A 21,738-nucleotide genomic window follows, 5' to 3' on the forward strand; every position below is an offset into this window, starting at 1 on the left:
CACCAAGTATAGAGTATATTTAGTCACGTGGGTCTGAATTTAAAGCTCTGAATGCCAAAGTGGAGGATGTGTATACTTTCCTTACCATCCTATCCATTTATTTGCAGTCCATCAGTGGGGTAAGGAGGTGGGCAGAAGGCAGCAGTCTAGACCATCAGGATTAGTGGTAACAGCTGGGTCTGCTAAGGGAGGTTTAACTAGGAATTTTTGCTCCTCTGGCACTTGGCATACAAGTAAGCAGGAAGCACTGGAGTGACAGCTGAGGGGGAGGGTGATTCCACTTGAAGCAGCTCAAAGTACCTCTTCTGGGTGTCATTTGGGAAGTATCCCATTTGAAGTAATCTTTTATCTTGGTGATGGTCTCAAAGGTAATATCCTCAAGGGGAGAATCCCCTTTGACAGATTCTTCCCGATGTATATGAAATGGAGTCCTCAGAGAAAGAAAAATCATGCTCTTCCTCCCCAACTTGAGAGGTCATGGGTGGGAGGGAAGAGGCAGAAGCAGCAGACGGGGCTGAGGTTGAAGGCCTGCATTAGTGAGAAGTGAAAGCCTGCCAATCTGGTATGGTTTCTGGAGAAGAGGTACGCTTGTTTTTTTGTTTCTTTTTGGCTGAGGTGGAGGTAGGAACCAGCCTGGCATCAGACTTTGAAGACATTTCCGAAGACTGGATCCCGGTCAGAGGTACCACAGAAACTGGTTCCCCCTTGACAGACAGTCAGGGCAAGCTCAGAGGACGTGCCGGTCGACTGTGCAACGGCTTCCTCAAAAGTAGTCCAAGTTGATGGCACCGCCGAGTGCTCCCCAACTCCTAGACCAGCAGCTGACAAGGGATTGGGAAGCAGAGCAGCAGGCGAGGAAGGCCTAAGAATCTTAGTTACCTTTGGCGGAGGTTCATGTTCAGCCTCCGATGTGGGATCCATTCTAAGAGCCAACAGTTTTAGGTGCTAGTTTTCCAGGTAAAGGTTTAAAGCAGATAGACAGCTGCGAAGGGTCTTCAGCACAAATGATTGATAAATTGAGCAGGAGGAATGGTGGTGCTCCCAGCCTAAGCAAAAAACACCTATCATGGGCATCTATGGGGTATCTGGCACCCAGACTGGCACTTTCCCTTTTTTGCCGGACATCAGTTAAAGTCTACAACTAAACCTAAGCAAGAAAAACAGAAACCCAACAGGTTAGCTTTATTGATGCGACTGCCATGAAGGAGCAATCGTATGATGCGTAGGTAGTCTGCGGCTGAAAGGTTCTGATTATGTGTGGGCAGGAAATCCCACAACTAGAATACTGCAACATAAGAATAGGACATTAACCTGTTCTAAGTGATGTAGGTGTTTGGACCAAATACATGAGGTACTACTGCAGCTTGCGCATGTGCATTCTGGGTAGTGGTAGCACGGGGATGGTTGCTGCTATTAAGCCTAGGAGACTAAGGAATTGCCTTGCTGTCACCTTCTGGGAGTGTAGACTTTCCTTGAAGTGGGAAATCAGGGATAGTACCCTGTCCTGTGGGAGAAGGGCCTTTTTGTCCATTTGGGTTCTGCAGCCTAGAAAAATCTTGTCCTGGTCTGGGTTCAATGAGGACTTTGGCAGGTTGATAGTGAACCCTAGATTTTGCAGAAAGGACATGGTGAAAGTGCAGGTGCCTTGAGAGGGTATCTTTTGACCCTGCTAGTATTAGGATGTCGTCCAGATAGGGGTATATCTGGATCCCCTGAATTCTGCAGAAGGCAATAGCTGGGGCTAGGCACTTTGTAAACACTCTGGGAGCAGTGGATAAACCACAGAGCAAAGCAGTACATTGGAAATGAGGAAGGCCCAGAGAAAATGCAAGAATCGTCTGTGGGAAGTCCTGCTGGGTATGGGCAGGTAGGCTTCTTTTAGGTCCATGGTAGCCATAAAGGCCTTGGCTGGAAGAGGCAGCAGAGTGGCAAGTGATAGAATTTTGAATGACGGTACCTGAAGGTGGAGATTTAGAGATATCCAAGATGGGTCTCCAGCAGCCATCCTTTTTGGGCATCAGGAAGAGATGGGAGTAGAATCCCTTTCCTTCCTGTCCTGAGGGGACAGGTTCTATGGTGCCCAGCTTTAGCATGCCTGACAAAAGGGGATGAAGTTGGTTTTCGGGGGAAATGGAATGCCTTTCCTGGGTGGTTTCTTTCCAGGATAGGAAATCCCTTTTTGGAGAATGGATAGTACCCCCCATTGGTCCATGGTGATGGTTGGCCAGAAAGGGAGGCGGTGGGGAAGGCGTGCAGAAAGTGGTAGTTGGACAAGATAGTCACATTATTGGGACCTCCTCTGTCCTGAAAGGATAGTCTGGGCTGACGTGGTAGTGCAGTAGGTCTGGACATGGTAGGTCTTCTTGCCCCTCTTCTAGATCTGGAAGAGGAAGCACTTGTGTGTAGGGCTACGCCTTACAAAAGAAGTTTTAGCAGGTAGTTCCTATAATACTTGGGAATGGGGGACACCAAGAGATAATCTCCTGCAATTTACTTTTTTCTTGCAGATTCTTGAAGAGGGTCTGCAGATTGTGATCCAGGGGGGGCGTCACAAATCTTGGACTTGGTCTTCTGGGAGACTCTGGAGTCTCAGCCAGGAGCATCTTCTGAGGACAGAAGCAGATGCTGTACAGCAGGTGGATGCTTCTGCAGCATCGCAGCTGCATCTAATGGAGTGCCTGGCTACTTGCCAAGCCGACAGTTTGGAGGAGATGTCAGCCTTAACGGGCCTGTCAGGAATAGAAGCCAGCATGGAGGAGGCCTGAGACAGCAGGTTCAGAGCATACTTAGTCATGTGGGTCTGATGATTAATGGCTCTGAAAGCCAATGTGGAGGATGTGTATACCATTCTTGCCAATCCTATCCATAGATTGGCCATCTTTATCCATGGGTAGAAGGGAGGTGGAAGGAAGCAGTCTAGATCGCTTATCAGGGGCGGTGGCAATCACAGCTGGGTCTACAAAGGGTGGTAGAACTAAATTTCTGCTTCTCTGGCACTTCGTAGAAGTGGTCAGGGCACTTAGAGGCAGGTGGCTGTGAGTCTGGGGCCTTAGAAGCTGAATTAAAGGCATCCAAGTAAGAAGGGAGAAGTGGAGGGTCAGACGAAGGGGAAGGGGGCTCTACTTGAAGCAGCTCAAAGTACCTCTTTTGGGTGTCAGTCATTTGTGAAGTATTCCATTTGAAGTAACTTGTGAGACCATTACCAAGATGAAAGATATCCTCAAGGGGAGAATCCCCTTCAACAGATTATTCATCAGGAGAATACTCCTCCCAGGGAGAAGCAATCAGAGGTATATGAAATGGAGTCCCCTGAGAAAGATCATGCTCTTCCTTCCCTGAGAGATCATGGGTGGGAGGGAAGAGGCAGAGGTAGGTCTAGGACTGAGTAAAAGAGTATAGTGGAGGTTGAGGCTGAAGGCCTAAGGGCCATAAAGGCCTGCCAATCTGGTAAGACTTCTACAGAGGTATGCTTGGTTTTCTGCTTTTTTGGCCAGGGTGGAAGTCTGAACTGGCCTGCAGTCAGGTTGAGGTCACCATTTCCAAAGTCTAGATCCCGGTTGGAGGTAGCACAGAATCTGGTTTCACCCTCAACATAGACAGTAGTTTGGGTAAGCTCAGAGGACGTGCCGGTTGTCTGCTGTGCAACGGCTTCCCCAAAGGACGTTGTGTTAGTAGACAAATCTTCCAGGCACTCAACTCCTAGACTGGCAGTTGGCAGGGCATCCGGTAGCAAAGCAGCAGGCAAGGAAGCCTAGGAATCTTTGCCTTCGTGCTCAGAGGTTCAGATGCAGTCTCCGATGTGGGATCCATTCTAAGGGTTAACAGTTTACAGTGCCGGTTTTCTAGGTAGAGGTTTAAAGCAGCCAAATGGCTGCATAGGGTCTTCAGCACAAATGATTGACAAATTGAGGAGACTGAATGGTCGTGCTCCTGGCCTAAATAAAAACACCTAACAAGGGAGTCTTTATGGGGTATCTGGCACCCACATTGGCATTTTCCCTTTGCACCCGACATCAGCTAAATGCTACAACCAAGCCTAAGCAATAACAATCGGCTAAACAAGGAAAAACAAACCCAACGGGTTAGCTTTATTGATGCAACATCTGAGAAGGAGCGATGGTACGATGTATAGGTCTGCGCAGAAAAGTTCTGAGGATGGTATGTGCAGATGTCACATTTGGCCTTGTCGGACGTCCCACACCTGCTGCAACAGCCACACTGAAGCTTTTGTATAGGAGCCGATGTAAGTCGCCTGAGGACAGGAAATCCCACAACTAGAATTCTGCAATAGGAAGTTCTGGGAGGGCTATAAAGAATCTAATCTGATCCAGAGAAAGCTCTGGCTCCTAAGGTCTCTTCAAACTGAAGGCATCCCCAGGTTGAGTGGATGAGGAAAGGGTATTTTGTCGTATGCATTTCCTCCAATTCAGCATCCAAGTAAGTGTCTTACCTGGGAGGAGACTTGGTAGACGAAGCCAGATACAAGTTTTGTTGGAGACTGGCTGCTCAGATTTAGTTGAGTCACCTTGAAAAGCTGCTGTGGGGTCCTGGGGCAAACAGTTTAGGGTTTGGCCTGGGGCGAGTTTCATTTCAGATGTCTCAGTGCACAGACATCCAACACCTCAAATTGAATCCCCTTAGACTTCCACCTGAATCAGTGTGGTGATACAGCCCTCGGGAGCAAGAAAACCTGCACATGCCAAGGACTGCAGGGATTGCAAAACTGGACAAAAAAGTTTCAGCTCAAGAGAATGAACTGAATACTAAATATGGCAGCCTCCTAGTGGGATGGAATGCCAAGTCAGTATCCTTACATATAAAGTACATGTTGTATATAGATCTTGTAAAGGCATCCTACAAACACTAACCTTCATGCATTACCCACTTCCTTATTTTCTACGTTAAGCATTTCCCCAAGGGTTTACTTCTATGCAGGGCCACTGATAGACCAACACCAGATTGCAGGTGCTCTAGCATTAGTTTGCTGGTCAAAGAGCACACTAGTGAACTGGGCACAGTGGGCTGTGGAACAGGCAAAAAAAAGGCGAGGGGCAAATAAGATATGCACTTCGTACACCTAATGGGATTCCTTCCTTGATGCAACACAATCAAAATTTAGCCATACAGAAAGACACGTTTTCCCAAAAGGGTACTAGTATGTAAATTCTGTATTCACACCAATCTAAAATGTAACCAGAAAGTACAGTTGTGTACCTACCATAAATGTAGATGTTAGTGTATTCACTGTTGCAGTCATTACTCTTGGGTTATCCTGCTGGCAGGCTACCCGCAGTCAGCCTGAATTCCAAAGTCTTAGTCCGGCGTCTGTTGCTGTCGCCTATTTCCTGACGTCAGTGCGCCAGGGGTATAAAAGATGCAGCAGACGCCATTTTCTTCAGTTTTTCTTGCCCCAGATGTCAGGTGCCCCCAAAAGGGTAGGCTAACTAGATTATGCCAATAAACATGCATGCACTAATGTAAACTTTTCCTTCATCTACAAGCAAATACACCACATAGGTTGTATAGAATAGAGAAGTACAGATAAAACCCAGCAAATGAAAGGGGGATGGGTGGGAGGGTAACCTGGACTGCAACAGTGAATACACCAACATCTACGTTCATGGTAGGTACACAACTGTACTATGTTAATTGTGTTTCACTGTTGCAGTCATTACTCTTGGGTAGAATCCCAAATCTGAGGATGGGTGGCTGGGTTAAATAGGATTAGGAGAGGCTACGAGGCCCTGCAGAACTGCAGTGGCAAAGCCTGCTCTGGATTTAGAGTAGAGAGGCAAGTGGTACTGCTTTGTAAAAGTGTGCACTGAACTCCAAGTTGCAGCCTCTAAGATGTCTTTGGTTGGTACTCCTCTGAGGAAGGCTGCTGAAGTGGCTGCTGCTCTGGTAGAACTTGGCCTAATGCCCTTAGGCACTGATTTGCCATGCTGTGAGTAGCAGAAACAAATGCAATGGCCTATCCATTTTGAAATAGTCTGTTTTGAGACAGCCTTTCCTTGTGATCATGCAGCATATGCCACTAAAGTTGCTCAGTCATTCTGAAAGCTTTAGTTCTGTCAAAGTAGAAGCGTAGCTGTCTGTGTATGTCCAAAGAATGCAGAAGTCCCTCCCCCTTGTTCTGTGGGTTTGCATAAAAGGTAGGCAAGTGAATGGTTTGATTAAGGGCCACACTGGACACCACCTTAGGCATAAATGTAGGGTTCATCCTCAGAGAAACCCTGTCTGGATGGAAAATTAAATGTTCCACAGCCATGAGTGCCTGCAACTCAGACTCGTTTTGCAGAGGTTATTGCTAGGAGCAGAGCTGTTTTCCAAGATAAGTAGTTTATATCAGCTGTTGAGGCTGGCTCAAAAGGAGGCAGTGTAAGAAGGCATAATTGAGGTCCCATGCAGGTATTGGTGCTCTCCTTGGAGGTCTTGTGTTTTTGGCCCCTTTGAGGTACTGCCTTAAAGGATGAGAAAAGATAGGTGGTTCCGTATTGTAATGGGCTGAAATGGCAGAGGCATGAATCTTACTTGATGAAAATGATAGGCCTTTGGTCCAGCATCTCAGTTAAGTATTGTAAAATCTGAGAAATATTTGGTACAAACGCATCAATTCCTTGTTCCTGGTTCCAAGCACAGAATCTCTTCCATTTTTCTGCATAAGATTTTTGGTACTGGGCCTCCTGGCCTCCAGGATAACGTCCATTACAGCTTTGGAGAGGGGAGTGGTCTGAATGGCTACATTATCTGCCATGCTGCCAGATTTAAGGTCCTGAGTTGGCTGTACAGGATCTGACTGCCTCAAACTTCTCACTGACCCAACAAAACAATGTCCAGGCTGGACCTTGAGACAAGTTCTTTAGGATTGGGTACCAGTGCTGGTGTGGCCAGTCTGGGGCAATCAGTATCATTTTTGGCTTCTCTTGTCTGACCTTTAGGAGTACCTTGGGGAGGAGAGGCAGTGGAGGAAAGGCATATACAGTTAGGTTTTTCCAGCTGAAAGATAAGGCATCCACTTTCCATGCTTGCTTGCGATAAATCCTCGTGCAGAATCTCCGTAGTTGGCAGTTGAGGGGAGGCAAATAGATCTATGTCTGGGCATCCCCATTTCCTTATGCTGAAGATTTGTGGATCCAGTTTCCACTCGTGGGGATCCATGAGGTTTCTGCTTAGTCTGCCAGAGTATTTATTTTTCCTGGCAGGAATTGTGCTTGCAGGAGAACTTGATAAGTCAATGCTGTGTCCCACAAAGTCATGGCTTGTCTGTAGAGGGGGTGGGAATGTGTGCCTCCCTGCTTGTTTATGTACCACATGACTGTAGTATTGTCAGTCTATCAGTAGTTATCTTGGATGAAGTAGATCCTTGAAAGCTGTCAGGGCATTCTGAACAGCTAGCATCTTTTTGATTTTTATGAAGATGCAGCTGGCCTGTGAGCCATGTGCCCTGAATACATTTTCCTGCTATGTGGGCTCCCCAAGCATAATCTGATGCGTCCGTTGTTAGTGTCTGCCTGGCTGTGGGTAAAGTGAATGGCTGTCCCTTGTTGTGGTGACAGGCCTGTGCCCACCTTTGAAACTCCTGTTGCACGCAGGGAATGAGGGTAATTAATGTTTCCAGGCTGTGGCAATATTGAGTCCAAACACTTTTTAGATACCACTGTAGTTTCCTCATATGCAGTCTGGCATATGGAATTAGCAGAATGCAGGATGCCACGAAGCCCAAAGCCTGCAGAATTTCTTGCAGATAACTGGGTCTTTGTTGCCAACATTTTGAAGTCAGTCAGTTGCCTTTGGCATGAGATAAGCCATCTGGGCAGTTGTATTTAAGCTTGCACCCAAGATTATCATCTCTTGAGAGGGTACTAGTTTCGATTTCTTTTCGTTTACTGTGTACCCTAGGCAAATTAGTAAATCTTTTTACAAACGCCAGATGCTTTAGTAGAATGTCTGTTCTCTGCTTGAATAAGACAGTCGTCCAAGTAAGGATATATTTGAATTCGTCTGCAAAATGCAATTACTGGTGCCAGGCATTTTGTGAAGACCCTGGGCACAGTAGATAAGCCAAAGGGCAGTGCAGAGAATTGGTAGTGCATTGAGCCAGCTATGAATCTGAGGTATCTTCTGCAAGATTGTCCGATTAGGACATGCAGGTATGCCTCGTAGGTCCAAAGTTACAAGCAAAGCCTTCTTGCCCAGCATGGACAGCTGCTGCAGAGTCAACATTTTGAATTTTGGAATGCCCAGAAATGTTTTTAGAATAGAGACAGGTCCAGTATTGGTCTCCAGGCTTTGTCCTTTCTGGGCACCAAGAAAGGTCTTGAGTAAAATCCTTGTCCCTGCTCTTGTGGTACTTGCTGAATTGCCCTCATGTCCATGAGGGATGAAATTTGTTTTTGTGCCTCTGCCCATTGTGTGGCAGGTCTGGCATACCTTTTACCCTTGGCAGGGTGTGAGAGTGGAACCTGTAGCCCCGAGACACTGTTCAATACCCATTTGTCCTGTGTAATCATGCGCTAATTCGGTGAAAAAAATGCTAGTTTCCCCCCTAAGGGGGCTGCCAAAAGATAAGTGCTTGCTTCTGGCAGAGGAAAGTCATTGGGACTGTTTCCTGTATGGTTGTGATTCGTCTTCTCCGCTTTTGGAGGTAGAAGCATCCCATTGTTTAGGCCTGTATGAGCCTTGGGGCTGGGATCTGCCTCTGGGGCATCTGTATCTGCCTCTTTGTGGCCTGACACTGGAAAGAACCAATTCTTTGTAAGCCAGTTCCTGCTAAATCTGGGTGGCTGTACCTGTAGGAATCCTTAACTGTCTGCGTGGATTTCGCTTTATCCTCCATTTTCTTCAACACCTCTTCTGTCTTAACACCAAACAAAGTATCATACTGTAATGGAGCATCCAATAATCTTGCTTTAACATGATCAGGCAGATTCTGTTCCTTTAACCAAGCATGCCTTCTAATGACAGAACCCGTAACAGCGGCCCTGCAAGAGGCCTCTAGTGAATCAAAACCACATTGCAAAGTATGCTTTCCTACTTGTTCAGCTGCATGCAATAAATCCTGCATTTCCTTATCAGAACATTCAGAATTTGTCAACATTTTATGTTTAAGCAGTGACATTTATCGCTGATATTTAAGCATATGAAACTAGTCCTTACAGCCAAGGTAGCAAGTGTAAACTCCCCCCCCATCTGTCCAGTGCCCTAGAATCCCCATCAGAGGGGACAGCGTTTTTTTGCAGTGGAAGCCTTGACACCTTTGGGACCCAGAGATATAGTTTCTGGGTCAGCAGCAGGGTTTTTATATAGAAATTTGAGAGTCTGGAACCCTGTAGTATCTGTCTGGCTTAGCAAGGTGCAGGGGGTAGAGAGTCAGGAGACGGGCCGGACTCTGAAAATATATCTACAATGTCTAGAACAGATGGAATAGCAAGAGGTCTGTGTTGAGGTAGTAAAAGAAAGTCTGAGACTTTTCTTAGATTCTGAGTAATCTCGGCTCTCCCAGTGAAAGTGCTCCCTTCATGGTATGCAGGGTTTCCCCAAAAGAATAATCCTCAGGAGGAGAGGCTGACGGAATAGATTCTTCAGCATTAGAATCCTCATAGGGAGAAAAAGAGTACCCCTGTTCAGAAGAGTCAGAGGAAATTGAAACCTGATCAGAAGAGTCATTCTGTCTCTTGCCTAGGCCTCTTATCAGGAGGGGGATGGGAACCCCTGATCAAAGTAATTAGGTCTTCGGCCATTGTAAGCATCTGCATCTTAGGCATGGAAGTCTGACCAGGAGAATGCTGTACTTGTTTGTCTCAAGAGCTGTTTCAGTCGGTCTTTGAAGCAGAGGTTGGCTTGACATACAATTATGTAGGTCTGAAAACACCCTCAGAAGCAGATGCCTGCTCAGAGGCTCCGGACCCATCTGAGGGAATAGTTTCCGAGAGTCCAATACCTTGAGTATCCAGAGGCCTAGTCTGCTCCATGTGGGAGTCTGAAGCAGCCTGTGGCTCTGAGGTAGCAAGCATCAGGGGCTGCGAAAGCACCTCACTGAGAACCGGCGCCTGGCCTAGCAGGGGCCTCATCGGTTTTGGACCTCTGATGCTTGTCCTTTTCCTTGTGCTTTATAAACTCCAGTCAGCTGTTCTGACGGCATTATATAATTAAACCTTCGGCCAAAGTAATGAAAGGCAAAATCGTACCGACGCTTTAGTGCGTTGGTTAAATCTAGCACAAAACCGACAGCTAGCAATGTCGTGATCAGGGCCTAGGCAAGGAATACAGTAAGAATGAAAATCCTTATGAGGTATTTGCTTCCCACAAGAAATTTACTTTTTCTGACAGTCTGGAGCAAGAAAAAAAAGTTTCCCCAACGGGGTACTTAGCTTTAATGAAGACTTCAGATCTGAAGTTCGATTTTGAAAATCTCAGGAGTCGGGCGAACTGCTTTTGCTTCGGGCACTGCATGGCAAGAAAGACTGGAAAAAATGGCATCAGCTGCATCTTTTATACCCCTGGCGCACTGTCAGGGAAGAGGCGACAGCAACAGACGCCAAACCAAGACTTTGGAATTTAGGCAGACTGCGGGTAGCCTGCCAGCAGGATAACCCAAGAGTAATGACTGCAACAGTGAAACACGAACATCTGAATGTCACTAGTTGATTCCCTAACATAAGAAAAAAAAAACATCTCAGGATACTAAAAGCGAAATGGCTCAGATTTCAAATGGCCTTCTGTAGGTAGGAACCAGCAGTTGGTTTTGCAAGAGTCATGAAAAAAGGCTACGTTCACGTCCATCTTGAGTGGCTGGGATTCTGATCCGATTTCTAAAACACCTACAAAAAGTATTAGCGCTATTCAACATTTAGCTTGAATTCTAATCTATACTGTACCCAACAATGGAGTCTAATGTTGCACAGATGCCCAATGAGCCAGTCTCAAAAAAGTCAAAACTGGCTCCGATTTGGAAGACTTTGCATGAGGAAACATTTACAATAAAACTTTACAGAAGCATTTGCCTCAATAACCCATTCCAGGAAAAACTATAAAAGCAAGGCTGCTAAACAAGCTGCCAGGAAGCCAAATGAGCTCCAACTAAACAGTTTAGCAGTTTTACATGAGCCTTAACCATTTCATGTCACTATCCTGTCCTAAACGTACAATCCCAGTGTCACCATGACTTTAATAAAAGCTAACCATAAGAAATGGTGTTTAGCTCAATACAGACCAACATTTATAAGAGTTTACTTGGCACAAATATTAACTGGTGCATTTGTCAGACTGCAGAATTTAATTTGACTATCTTTAGAACACTTGAGACAGTCTCACCTGGAACTCTCCTGAAAGCACTCTGCGGGTGTAAATGTTGCTGGTATATGGCTCAATTGATTCATTATTACCCAAAATCTGAGCAGTTGAAGCTGTAGGCATTGGGGCAAGCAGCAGGCTGTTCCTGACACCGTACCTGTTATTGAGAATATCAGTTACCAGTTTCCTGCAACATCAAGTCTGTCAAGCACACTGTTCTAAAGCAACAAAATCTGAAATAGTAAAGTTACTCTAAAAACAGAAACAGGATAAAGAAAATACATTTAAAGCATTAGGAAAAATGCAAATCTCAGTAGCCAAAATACATGACACAAAACAGTGATTCAGAAGCCATTACCATAACAGGATCATACCTTTGCTAAACTTCAGTCTGATGCTAGGGATGTGTACATGCTGTCCACTAAATAGAATAGGCTTCCCTCCAAAGAAAGCTCCCATGCCAAAAATGCAGGAAGCCAGCACAAGGAGTAGTCCCCCTTAAGTACAGCTTGGCACCTGGGTTAACGGTGACTAGCTGGCACCTACGCAATTAGGTGACATTTATTCTACTGCAAGACCGTCTGATGGCATAGACCACTATCATAACTGGTAGGAAATCTGCAGCAAAGGCCGTGTAGCTCCTACCACAGGAGTCCATACAGGCTGGTCTCCCACCCATTGGATATGACAGACAGTCTTGGGATAAGTGGTAGCATGGCCTGTAGTTCTGGATGAAATCCAAGATGGAGCAAAACTACAAATGCATTTGGGGCATGTGCGTAAAGGAATCTAGCCTATAACCACATACACATTCAGAAATCAGGGGCCTCCCTCCACCTCACTAGGGTCCCCAAGGCAATAATTCCATCTGAACATCTATAACACTAATAGTGCCTACATATTTGAACTGTTTCTTACTGAAATTGGTACACCTTGTTTGTTGTAGCATAGACTAGATCCAGGCCTGCTGAATCTAGCTTTGTGTGTATACTGGTTTGCTTGTTATTTCCCTGAAATGCTAATTCCACCTAAAACACAGCTTTTCAGAGCTTCTGTGGATCCCTAGTGATATCTGCATTGCTTACTGTACTTATTTCCTTGTTTCACTTGAAAGTTACTGTCGTTTTTGAATTTAAGTTACCTGTAACATTGCATTTAAGTTACCTGGCACTTGCTCACTAAAGCAATTATACAAGTCAGCACTAAAAAATTAAAAGCACTACACCCTCACAAACTCCCCTTGAGTACCTCGTTTCCCATTGGCCCTTTTTTTCAATTATAAAGGAATTCCCAATACTATTCTAGCATGTCCAAAGGTCAGTTGTCAATCTCCTCTCCGGTCCAGCTGGTGAATCTGGGAATCTTGAGGCAATGTTACAACTGCCTCATGTACACAGACAACCCTCTCCTCCTCCCAACAAATTCCAACACATGTGAGATGCAAAGTACAGTTTTGTACCTACCATAAATGTAGATATTAGAGTGTATACCCTGCTGCAGTAATCACACTTGGTTTATCCTGCAGTCAGGCAGTCCCGCAGTCTGCCAGAATTCCAAAGTCTTGGCATGGCGTCGGGCACAAGCAAATACACCACAGAGGTTGTATAGAATAGAGATAAGTTCAGCTAGTTTTAGAGGAGATGGAGGGAGGGCAACCTGGACTGCAGCAGGGTATACACTAACCTCTACCAAAACTGTACTATGTTCGTGTTACCCTGCTGCAGTCATCACACTTGGGTAGAATCCCAAAGCTAAGGATAGGCGGAAGAGTCAAACAGGGTTAGAGGGGGCTAGAAGGCCTTGCAAAACTGCAGTGGCGAAGCCCGCCCTGGTCTTAGAGTAAAGGGGTAAGTGATAATGTTTGAAGGTGTGTACTGAACTCCCAAGTTGCAGCTTCCAGAATATCCTTGGTTGGTACCCCCTGAGGAAGGCTGTAGATGTAGCTGCTGCCCTGGTAGAGTGGGGCCTTATGGTAGCAGGAACTGGTTTTCCATGGTGGGTGTAGCAAAAATGTATGCAATGTCCTATCCATTTGGAAATTATTTGTTTTGAGATGGCCTTTCCTTGTGATGCTGTAGCATAGGATACAAGAAGCTGGTCAGAGTTTCTGAAAACCTTAGTTTTATCCAAGTAGTAACGTAGCTGTCTGTGAATGTCCAAGGAATGCAGGAGTCTTTCTCCTTTGTTCTGTGGATTTGGAAAGAAGGTGGGTAAATGGATGGTTTGATTTAGGGCCACACTGGATACCACCTTAGGCATAAAGGAGGGGTTAGTTCGTAGAGAAACCCTGTCTTGATTAAAAATGAGGAAAGGCTCTACTGCCATTAGTGCCTGAAGCTCTGAAACTCTTCTAGCTGAAGTTATTGCTAGCAGCAGGGCAGTCTTCCATGATATAAACTTTACGTCAGCTGAGAAAGCTGGTTCAAAAGGAGGTAGCATGAATTTTTCCAGAACAAAATTGAGGTCGCAAGTAGGTGTTGGTGCTCTGAGGCGCCTAATGTTCTTGGCCCCTCAGAAACTGCCTTAAGAGTGGATGTGAAAATAAGGCAGGATCCTTATTGTAGTGAGCAGAAATAGCGGAGGCGTGGATTTTAATAAATGAAAAAGAAAGCCCTTTGAATAACATCTCAGTTAGATATTGCAGAATCTGAGGTATGTCCGGCTGAAGGGTATTTTGGCCTTTAGCTTGGTTCCAGGCGCAAAACCTTTTCCATTTGTCCGAGTAGGCTTTCCTGGTGCTGGGCCTCCTGGCCTCCAGAATAACTTCCATAACAGCTTGTGAGGGGAGCTGGCTGGTTGCCTAGATGATTTGCCATGCAGCCAAGTTTAAGGTTTTGAGCTGGCTGTGTAGAATCAGATTGTCTTGCTGTGTGAGCAGGTGGGTAATTTGTGGTAGAATCCATGGTGGGCCATGGGCCATATTCCTTAATAGTGGGTACCAGTGCTGGCGTGGCCAGTCTGGAGCAATGAGCATCATTCAGGGTCTCTCCATCCTGACTTTCAGTAGCACCTTTGTGAGAAGGGGTAGCGGAGGAAAGGCATATACTGTTAGCATTTTCCAACTGAGTGAGAGTGCGTCCACTTTCCAAGCTTGTTGGTGAAAAATCCTTGTGCAAAACTGTTAGCTGATGGACTTGTTTGCCAGCCCTCAAAACTATGTCTGGGAGCTCCCACTTTTGAGTTATCATTGCGAATACTTGTGGATCCAGTTTCCATTCGTGGGGATCCATGATGTTTCTGCTTAGGTAGTCTGCCAATGTTATTTTTTCCTGGCAGGAATTGAGCTTGTAATTGAACTTGGTAAGCCAGTGCTGTGTTCCACAAGGTCATTGCTTGCCTGCATAGAGGGTAGGAGTGTGTGCCCCCTTGTTTATGTACCACATTACTGTGGTGTTGTCTGTCCTTATAAGCTGGTCCTTGAAGGCTGTCAGAGCATTTTGTACAGCTAGCATTTTTTTGACTGATGTGCAGATTCCTTTGGTCTGCTGTCCATAAGCCTTGGACACCGTCCTGCCATGTGTGCCCCCCAGGCATAGTCCAATGCATCTGTTGTCAGTTTGCCTGGCTGGGGGTAGGGTGAAAGGCGGTGACAAGCCTGTAACCACCATAGAAACTCCTGTCGAAGGCAGGGAATGAGTTAGTTTCCAAGCTGTGACTGTGTTGAGTCCATAGGCTTTTTAGGTACCATTGTCATTTCCTCATATGCAGTTTGAGCCGTTGTATTCAAGCTGGCACCCAGGAATGTCCATTTGTGAGGGCACTAGTTGATTTCTGTTAGTTTACTGTGTACCCTAGGCAACTTAGATGTCTTACGAAAGCCAGGTGTTGTAAGAGAATGTCCTTGCTTTCTGCTTGTATAAGACAGTCGTCCAGGTATGGGTATATTTGAATTCCCCTCTGTCTGCAGTATGCAATTACTGGTGCCAGGCATTTTGTGAAGACCCTGGGTGCAGTAGATAAGCCAAAGGGCAGTGCAGAGAATTGGTAATGGGTTGAACCTGCAATGAAACGGAGGTATCTTGTGCAATTTTGTCTGATAGTGACATGCAGGTATGCCTCCTTGAGGTCCGTTACTAGCCAAGCTTTCTTGCCCAACATGGGAAGAAGCTGCTGTAGTGTTAGCATCTTGAATTTGGGTACTTGCAAGAAAGTGTTTAAAATTGAAAGGTCCAGAATGGGTCTCCAAGCATTGTCCTTTCTGGGGAGTAGAAAGAGCCTTGAGTAAAAGCCTTGGCCTTGCTCCTGTGTAGGTACCAGTTGGATGGCTTTCATGTCCATGAGAGCTGTAATTTGTATTTGTGCCTCTGCCCATTGATTGTGGCAGGTTTGGCATTCCTTTTATCCTTGGCAAGGTGTGGAAATGGAATCTGTACCCGTGAGAGATGTCTAGGACCCATTTGTCCTTTGTGACTATGCACCAGCTGTCTGAAAAAAGTGTTAATTTCCTCCCAAGAGAGCTGCCAAGAGGGTTTTGCTTGGCAGTTTGATGTTTAAGTCATTGCATTTGCCTTCTAGTGGTTTGGGACCTGTCTTCTCCTCCCTTCTGTGTTGAAGCGCCCCACTGGACAGGTATGCAAGGGATTTGTGCTTGTCCTCTGCCCCTTGGGCACCTGTATTTACCCCTCTGTGGCCTGTCAGTAGCTGGAAAGGACCAATTTTTTGTTGGCCAATTTCTGCTGAAGCGTGGGGGCTGTACCTGTAAGAAATCTTTGACAGTCTGCATAGATTTTGCCTTATCCTCCATTTTCTTTAAAACCTCCTCTGCTTTAACCCCAAATAAAACATCCTGCTGTAGGGGCGCATCCAGTAACTGCTTCAACATGATCATGCAGAGATTGTTCCTTTAACCAAGCATGCCTACGTATAACAGACCTGGTAACAGCTGCTCTGGAGGAAGCTTCCAAGGCATCAAAACCACATTGTAAAGTACGTTTGCCAACCTGTTCAGCTGCATGCAACAGATCTTGCATTTCTTTTAGAGTTCGGACTGTTGAGGGAGCGTGCCCATCTTTTATTTTGAGAAATAAGGAATTGCTGGTATTTAAGCATGTGAAATTGACAATTTAGTGCACTCATAGCTAGAGTAGTAGAGATGTAAACCTTCTTCCCCCACCTGTCGTGCTCAGGAGTCCCTTTCCAAAGGTACAGGATTTTTAGCCATAGAAGCCTTAGCCCCTTTGGGACCCTGGGAGATTGTCTCTGGATCAGCAGCAGGGCTTTTGTAAAGGAATTTGAGAGAGTCAGGCACTCTATAGTATCTGGTTTGGATGGAGGAGGAGGCAGAGAATCTGGATTTAAACTAGATTCCAAGAAAACATCTACTATGTCCTAAACAGGGGGGACAACAAGAGGTCTGTGCTGGGGAAGTAAAAGAAACTCCCGGAGCCTTTTCTTTGAGTCAGAGTAGTCCTGACCTTCCCAGTGGAAATGTTCCCTCATGGTGTGTAAGGTTTCCCCAAAGGAGTAGTCCTCAGGGGGAGAAGCAGAGGGAATTGAGTTTTCAGCATCAGAATCTTCATAAGGGGGAAAGGAGTAATCCTGTTCCTCAGAGGAGCCCGAGGAAATTAGAGTTTTCCTTGCTGCAGTCCTGACAATTGGGTATAGTCCGGCGTCCCAGTCGGCCCATACCAGAGAGAGTAGTGGTCGTGGCATATGTGGCATGACGACGCCAGTCAGTGCAGCGTACGTATGTTATTTCATGACCACATGACAATCCTTTTCCCCAGATTGCCCCAGACCCCAGAAGAAAGAAAGAAAAAAAAGACAAAAAAAACAATAAGCATGTAAACTCACCTACACAACCACCCTGAAACAGAGGGGGGAAGGAGGGAGGGAGAAATTGGACTGCAGCAAGGGAATCCTCGAACATTATATTTATAGTAGGTAACAACAAAACTGTATCTCTTACTTCCTTGCTTCAGTTCTAAGCAGAGTAGTATGGCAAAAAGCAAGGTAGCAGGGCTGTAGGGAAATGTAAAGCAGCAGCTGCCAACAAACCAGCATGCCTTAAAACCAAAAAACCAGCTAGAAGTCTAGAAGTCTGTAGGCAGGTGATATGTGCTACAGAGAATATCAGTAACTCCTGAAACCCAGCTCCCAGAATATCCAATATTGCCACCCCCTTAGAAATGCTGTCCCTGTGGCAGTAGCCCTAGTGGAATGAGGCCTAAATCTTTTTGGAACCCTAATCTCAAAATAGAATGCTTTGAAATCCAATGCAAAAATAATCCACCAATAAAAAGTTTGTTTTTTGTTTTGCCCAAAAGTGACAAGTAACTGCTGTAGTCCTGCTCAGATAATAACGCATTGCCTGTGTACATCTCTAGTGTGCAAAAATCTTTTCCTTTTTTTTGAGGATCTACCATAGCAAAAGCATGAAGCAAATGAATAGTTTGGTTTAAAGCCACACTAGAACCACCTTTAGGCATAAAGGAAAGGATTATGCAAATTTGGTCCTCCTATAAAAAAAAAAAAAAGGGCTCTGCCACCATAGGGGCCTGCAACTCAGACACCCTTCTTGCAGAAGTAATAGCCAACAGAAAAATATTTCAATTCAGCAGTAGCTGCAGGCTCAAAAGGTTGTAGAGTAAGTTTTTCCACAAAAAAATTGAGATCCCAAGCAGGAGTAGAGCTCTTCATTGGGGTCTATTCTTTGCCCTCTAAGAAAAAAACTTGACAAAGGATCTAAAAATAAAAAAAAGTGGGTAATCATAGTGAGCTGAAATTGCTGCAGCATGTGAATCTGGAAAAGAGAAGGAGACCTTTGTCCAATAATATTCAAAGATATTGAAGAGCCACACTCAAATTAGGCTCTCCAAAAAAAAATTCCTTCTATCTTGCTGTAAAAATAAAAAAAAAAATCTTTTTTCTTTGCGTACCATCCTTCTAGCCTAGTACTAGGCCTTCTAGCTTCCATAATCACATTTAAAACTTGTTGAGGAAGCTGAGACCTACCTGAGTCAACCAGAATATGCCAAGCTGTGAGATGAAAGAGATTTTGACTTGATGACCGTCCTTCGAATCAGAGGTAAAGGCCATGAGCTTCTTTTTAAGACTCCTTAGAGTGGGTACCAGTGTTGTTGCCGAGGCCATCTGGAGCTATCAAAATCATCCTTGGCCTCCTGTGTCTGACCTTTAGTAATACCTTTTGGAAGAGAGGGTAGAGGTGGAAAGGCATAGACATGAAAGGTTTTCCAACTGAAGGACAGCATCCACCAAGCTGTGGTGATGAAACCCCCCCTGTGTGCTGCTTTGGCAGCTGGTGGTTTAGTGGAGAAGCGAACAGATCTACTATGTCTGAGTTCCCCAGGACACTCAATTTCTTCTGAAAATAGTGAAGATCCAGTTTCCTGTCTGGGATCCATCATTTGTCTGCTTAATACATCTGCTAGGGAGTTCTGTGCTCTGGCAGAAACCTTGCCTGAAGAGTCAGGTTGCAGCTTAACGCAGTCTCCATAAAATCATTGCTTGCCTGCATATAAGAATGTGTGTATTCCCCCCTTTTGTGTGTTGACCATGTGTGTTGTTGTGTGTGTGTTGAAGCACCACACCTGCCCTGAAAAAGTAACTCCTTGACCATCCATCAAAACAAACTGGACTGCTATCTCTTTCATGTTGATATGTAGATGCTGTAGTCTGCTGGCACTTGTCTTGTATTCCTTTCCCATTCTGAGTTTCTCCCAGCCAAGTGTCCAGGCATCTGTGTCCAAATCTGCTGTGCTGCTGGCCGGGGGTCACAGAGAGGTCCTTGTTTAGGTCTGAGTCCTGAGCCCATTCCTGAAGATCCTTTTGATTATTTGGTATTATTTGAATGAGTCTTGGCAGTGCTGTCCACATTGTTTTTACATATTGCTTTGAATACCATTGCAGCTTCCTTGGCATTGGGCATTGGGAGCACCAGAACTCCTAGATGCAGAATGACCTAATGCTTGAAGGACTTGAATGCAGCAGACTGATGATGAGATGAGAGGAAGTAATAAAGTGACAGACTCTTTTTGTTTGTTTGTCGGGGACTGTTTGGGCTGCTGTGTGAAGTCTCTCACACCTGGAGAACATGTCTTGAGAGGGTACTACTAGACTGGACTTTATTTTCTACAGACTAACCTAAGGCATCTTGCATCTTATGACATATTCAGATGCTAGAGAGAAGGTGTTCTTTCTTGAGAGAGAGAGTCAGGTGATGCCGTAGATAGAGTAAGAATGCCCAGAAGCCTGAGTAAGCTTATCACTGGAAGCCAGAACCTTTATGAATACTCTGGAGACAGTAGATAAGCCAAAGCAGAGAACAGAAAATGATAATGAAAATCTCCAGTTGAAACAAACCTACTTCCAGCCTTCCAGCCTTAGCCTAGATAAGTTCTTGAGATTAGCCTTAAAGTTACCATGACCATGCCCAGCCCCTTGAGTTAGATAACATCATCTTGAGTGATTAAATCCCAATTTTCTTTGAAAGAGACAATCTTCCTCCCAAGAGCTGCCAGCAGAAGAGTCACTGGGGCTGAAAAGGCAGGGTCATTGGTTCTGCTTCTACGAAGACTGACCCCTGCCCCTCACCCAGAAGTCTGGGTGAGGAACTGTGTCTGATCTAGGCCTAAAGCCCCCCTTGAGCCCTGCCCTACCACCCCTAGATCTACCCTAGGAACCATAAAATGCTCCCTCATGGAGTGAGAGTCTCTGAAAATGAAAAAATCCTCAGGAGGAGAAGCTGAAGGAGTGGAATCATCCATCAGAGAATCAGAGGAAGCAGGAAAAGTCTTCAGTCTTCCACAGACAGAACACTGTTCTCAGCCATTTTAAGCATATGTTCTTAGGCACAGAGCCCCAAAAATAAGGGGAGAAGCCTACAGAAGCTGAACTTGGCCTTCCTCTAAAAGAAGCTCTGGAGGCCCAAGGGGAGGCCCTAACAGGGAAGAGGAGAGACAGTTACCTGAACCCCTCAGCCTGGCAGACACCTGATCAGAGGAGGCATAATCCTCTTGTCTAGGCCTTTTGTCAGGGGGGGGGGCTGGGAACCCCTGATCAAAGAAATCAAATCTTCAGCCATTTTAAGCATCTGTTTCTTAGGCATAGGGCCTTGACCTGGAGACTGAAATGTAGGCTTTTTTGGTTTTAGAGGAGTCTTAAGCTTAGCATAACATTTAATGGCGAGGGTAGACTGTCTGAAGACACCTTCAGAAACCGAAGGGTGTTTCTGCAGCACCGGCTTCCCCTACTGCAATGTCTGTTGGGCCTAAGGAAAAAGGCTGCGTCAGCCTAGAAATCTCTGCTGGGGGATCCGATGCAGCCTGGGGATACAATTCAGCGGTAGCCAGGGGCTGCGTAGGCACCTCACTAAAAACCGGAGAACCGGCGACCGGACCAGCCGAGGCCTCAGAGTCCGGCTTGAATCTAGGCTGCCTGTCCCTATCCTTGCTTTTTTTATGCACACCGGTAGTCTGTTGCTCCGACGGCATAGTGTAATTAAATTTTCTACCGAAGTATTGTAGAGCGAAATCAAAGCGACACTTTATAGTTTGCTTACTGAACCTAGCACAAAACAACCAGTGACGTCGTGGTCTGGGCCTAGGCAAGGTATACAAAAAGAATGAAAGTCCTTGAGGTATTTGCTTCCCACAGGAAATGCAATTAACTTTTTCTGACATCGGACCGAGGCAAGAAAAGGTTCCCCAACGGGGTAGTTAGCTTTGAAGACTTCAGACAAACTAATCGAAAATCTCAGGTGTCGGCAGACCAGCACTTGCTAACTGCTTCTGCTTCGGGCACCGCACAGCAAGAAAGACTGAAGAAAATGGTGTCGGATGCCTCTGATATACCCCTGGCGCTCTGACGTCAGGGAAGAAGCGACAGCAACAGACGTCGGACCAAGACTTTGGAATTCTGGCAGACTGCGGGACCGCCTGACGGCAGGATAACCCAAGTGTGATGACTGCAGCAGGGTAACACAATGAACATCCATATAGCCAAACTGGAGGCTAAGATCTCTCAACTCAGTACTGGAGTAACCAGTCAGGAGGAGAGTAAAACCACACTCCCTACAATTCCAGTCTCACAGACCTACCACGACAGCAAACCAAACAAAAACATACTCGGAGGCTCTAAATAAAAATCTGCCTAAGCAGCAGAGACCTCCAAAGCAGACACCCAAGCAACCGCTACCCCAAAACAAAACACGTGCAACACATAGCTCACAAAGCCAGTGTGCCAAACAGTCACAGCCCTTAAGGCTAAACACACCCGATACACTTGTAATAGGCGACTATAGTCAGGCACACTGACGTCCCGCTCACCAGGTTTAACAAGGTCACGGTGAGCTGCCTGTCGGACGCTAGGATCTGCCACATAACACAAGCACTCAGGTCACTCCAAGGCAAGTACAAATATGACTCACTGTTCATGCTGGTGTGAACAGTGAGACGTACCTCCCTGGACTACATGAAAAGAGAGAGG

At 45.7% G+C, this 21,738-nt stretch overlaps 1 protein-coding gene across 1 annotated transcript in view; it reads right to left on the minus strand.

Moving 5' to 3' along the window:
- The window catches only part of RRM1 (ribonucleotide reductase catalytic subunit M1), an 848,556-nt gene that overhangs the window by 141,696 nt on the left and 685,122 nt on the right, over nucleotides 1-21,738 (minus strand). The window contains exon 16 of the mRNA XM_044073038.1: nucleotides 11,314-11,449. Coding sequence (XP_043928973.1) covers nucleotides 11,314-11,449 — 136 coding nt within the window. The remainder of the gene's footprint in view (nucleotides 1-11,313; nucleotides 11,450-21,738) is intronic.

Source organism: Protopterus annectens, chromosome 5.part1, assembly GCF_019279795.1.
Source record: "Protopterus annectens isolate FY-2018-M chromosome 5.part1, PAN1.0, whole genome shotgun sequence".
Taxonomy (NCBI): domain Eukaryota; kingdom Metazoa; phylum Chordata; order Ceratodontiformes; family Protopteridae; genus Protopterus; species Protopterus annectens.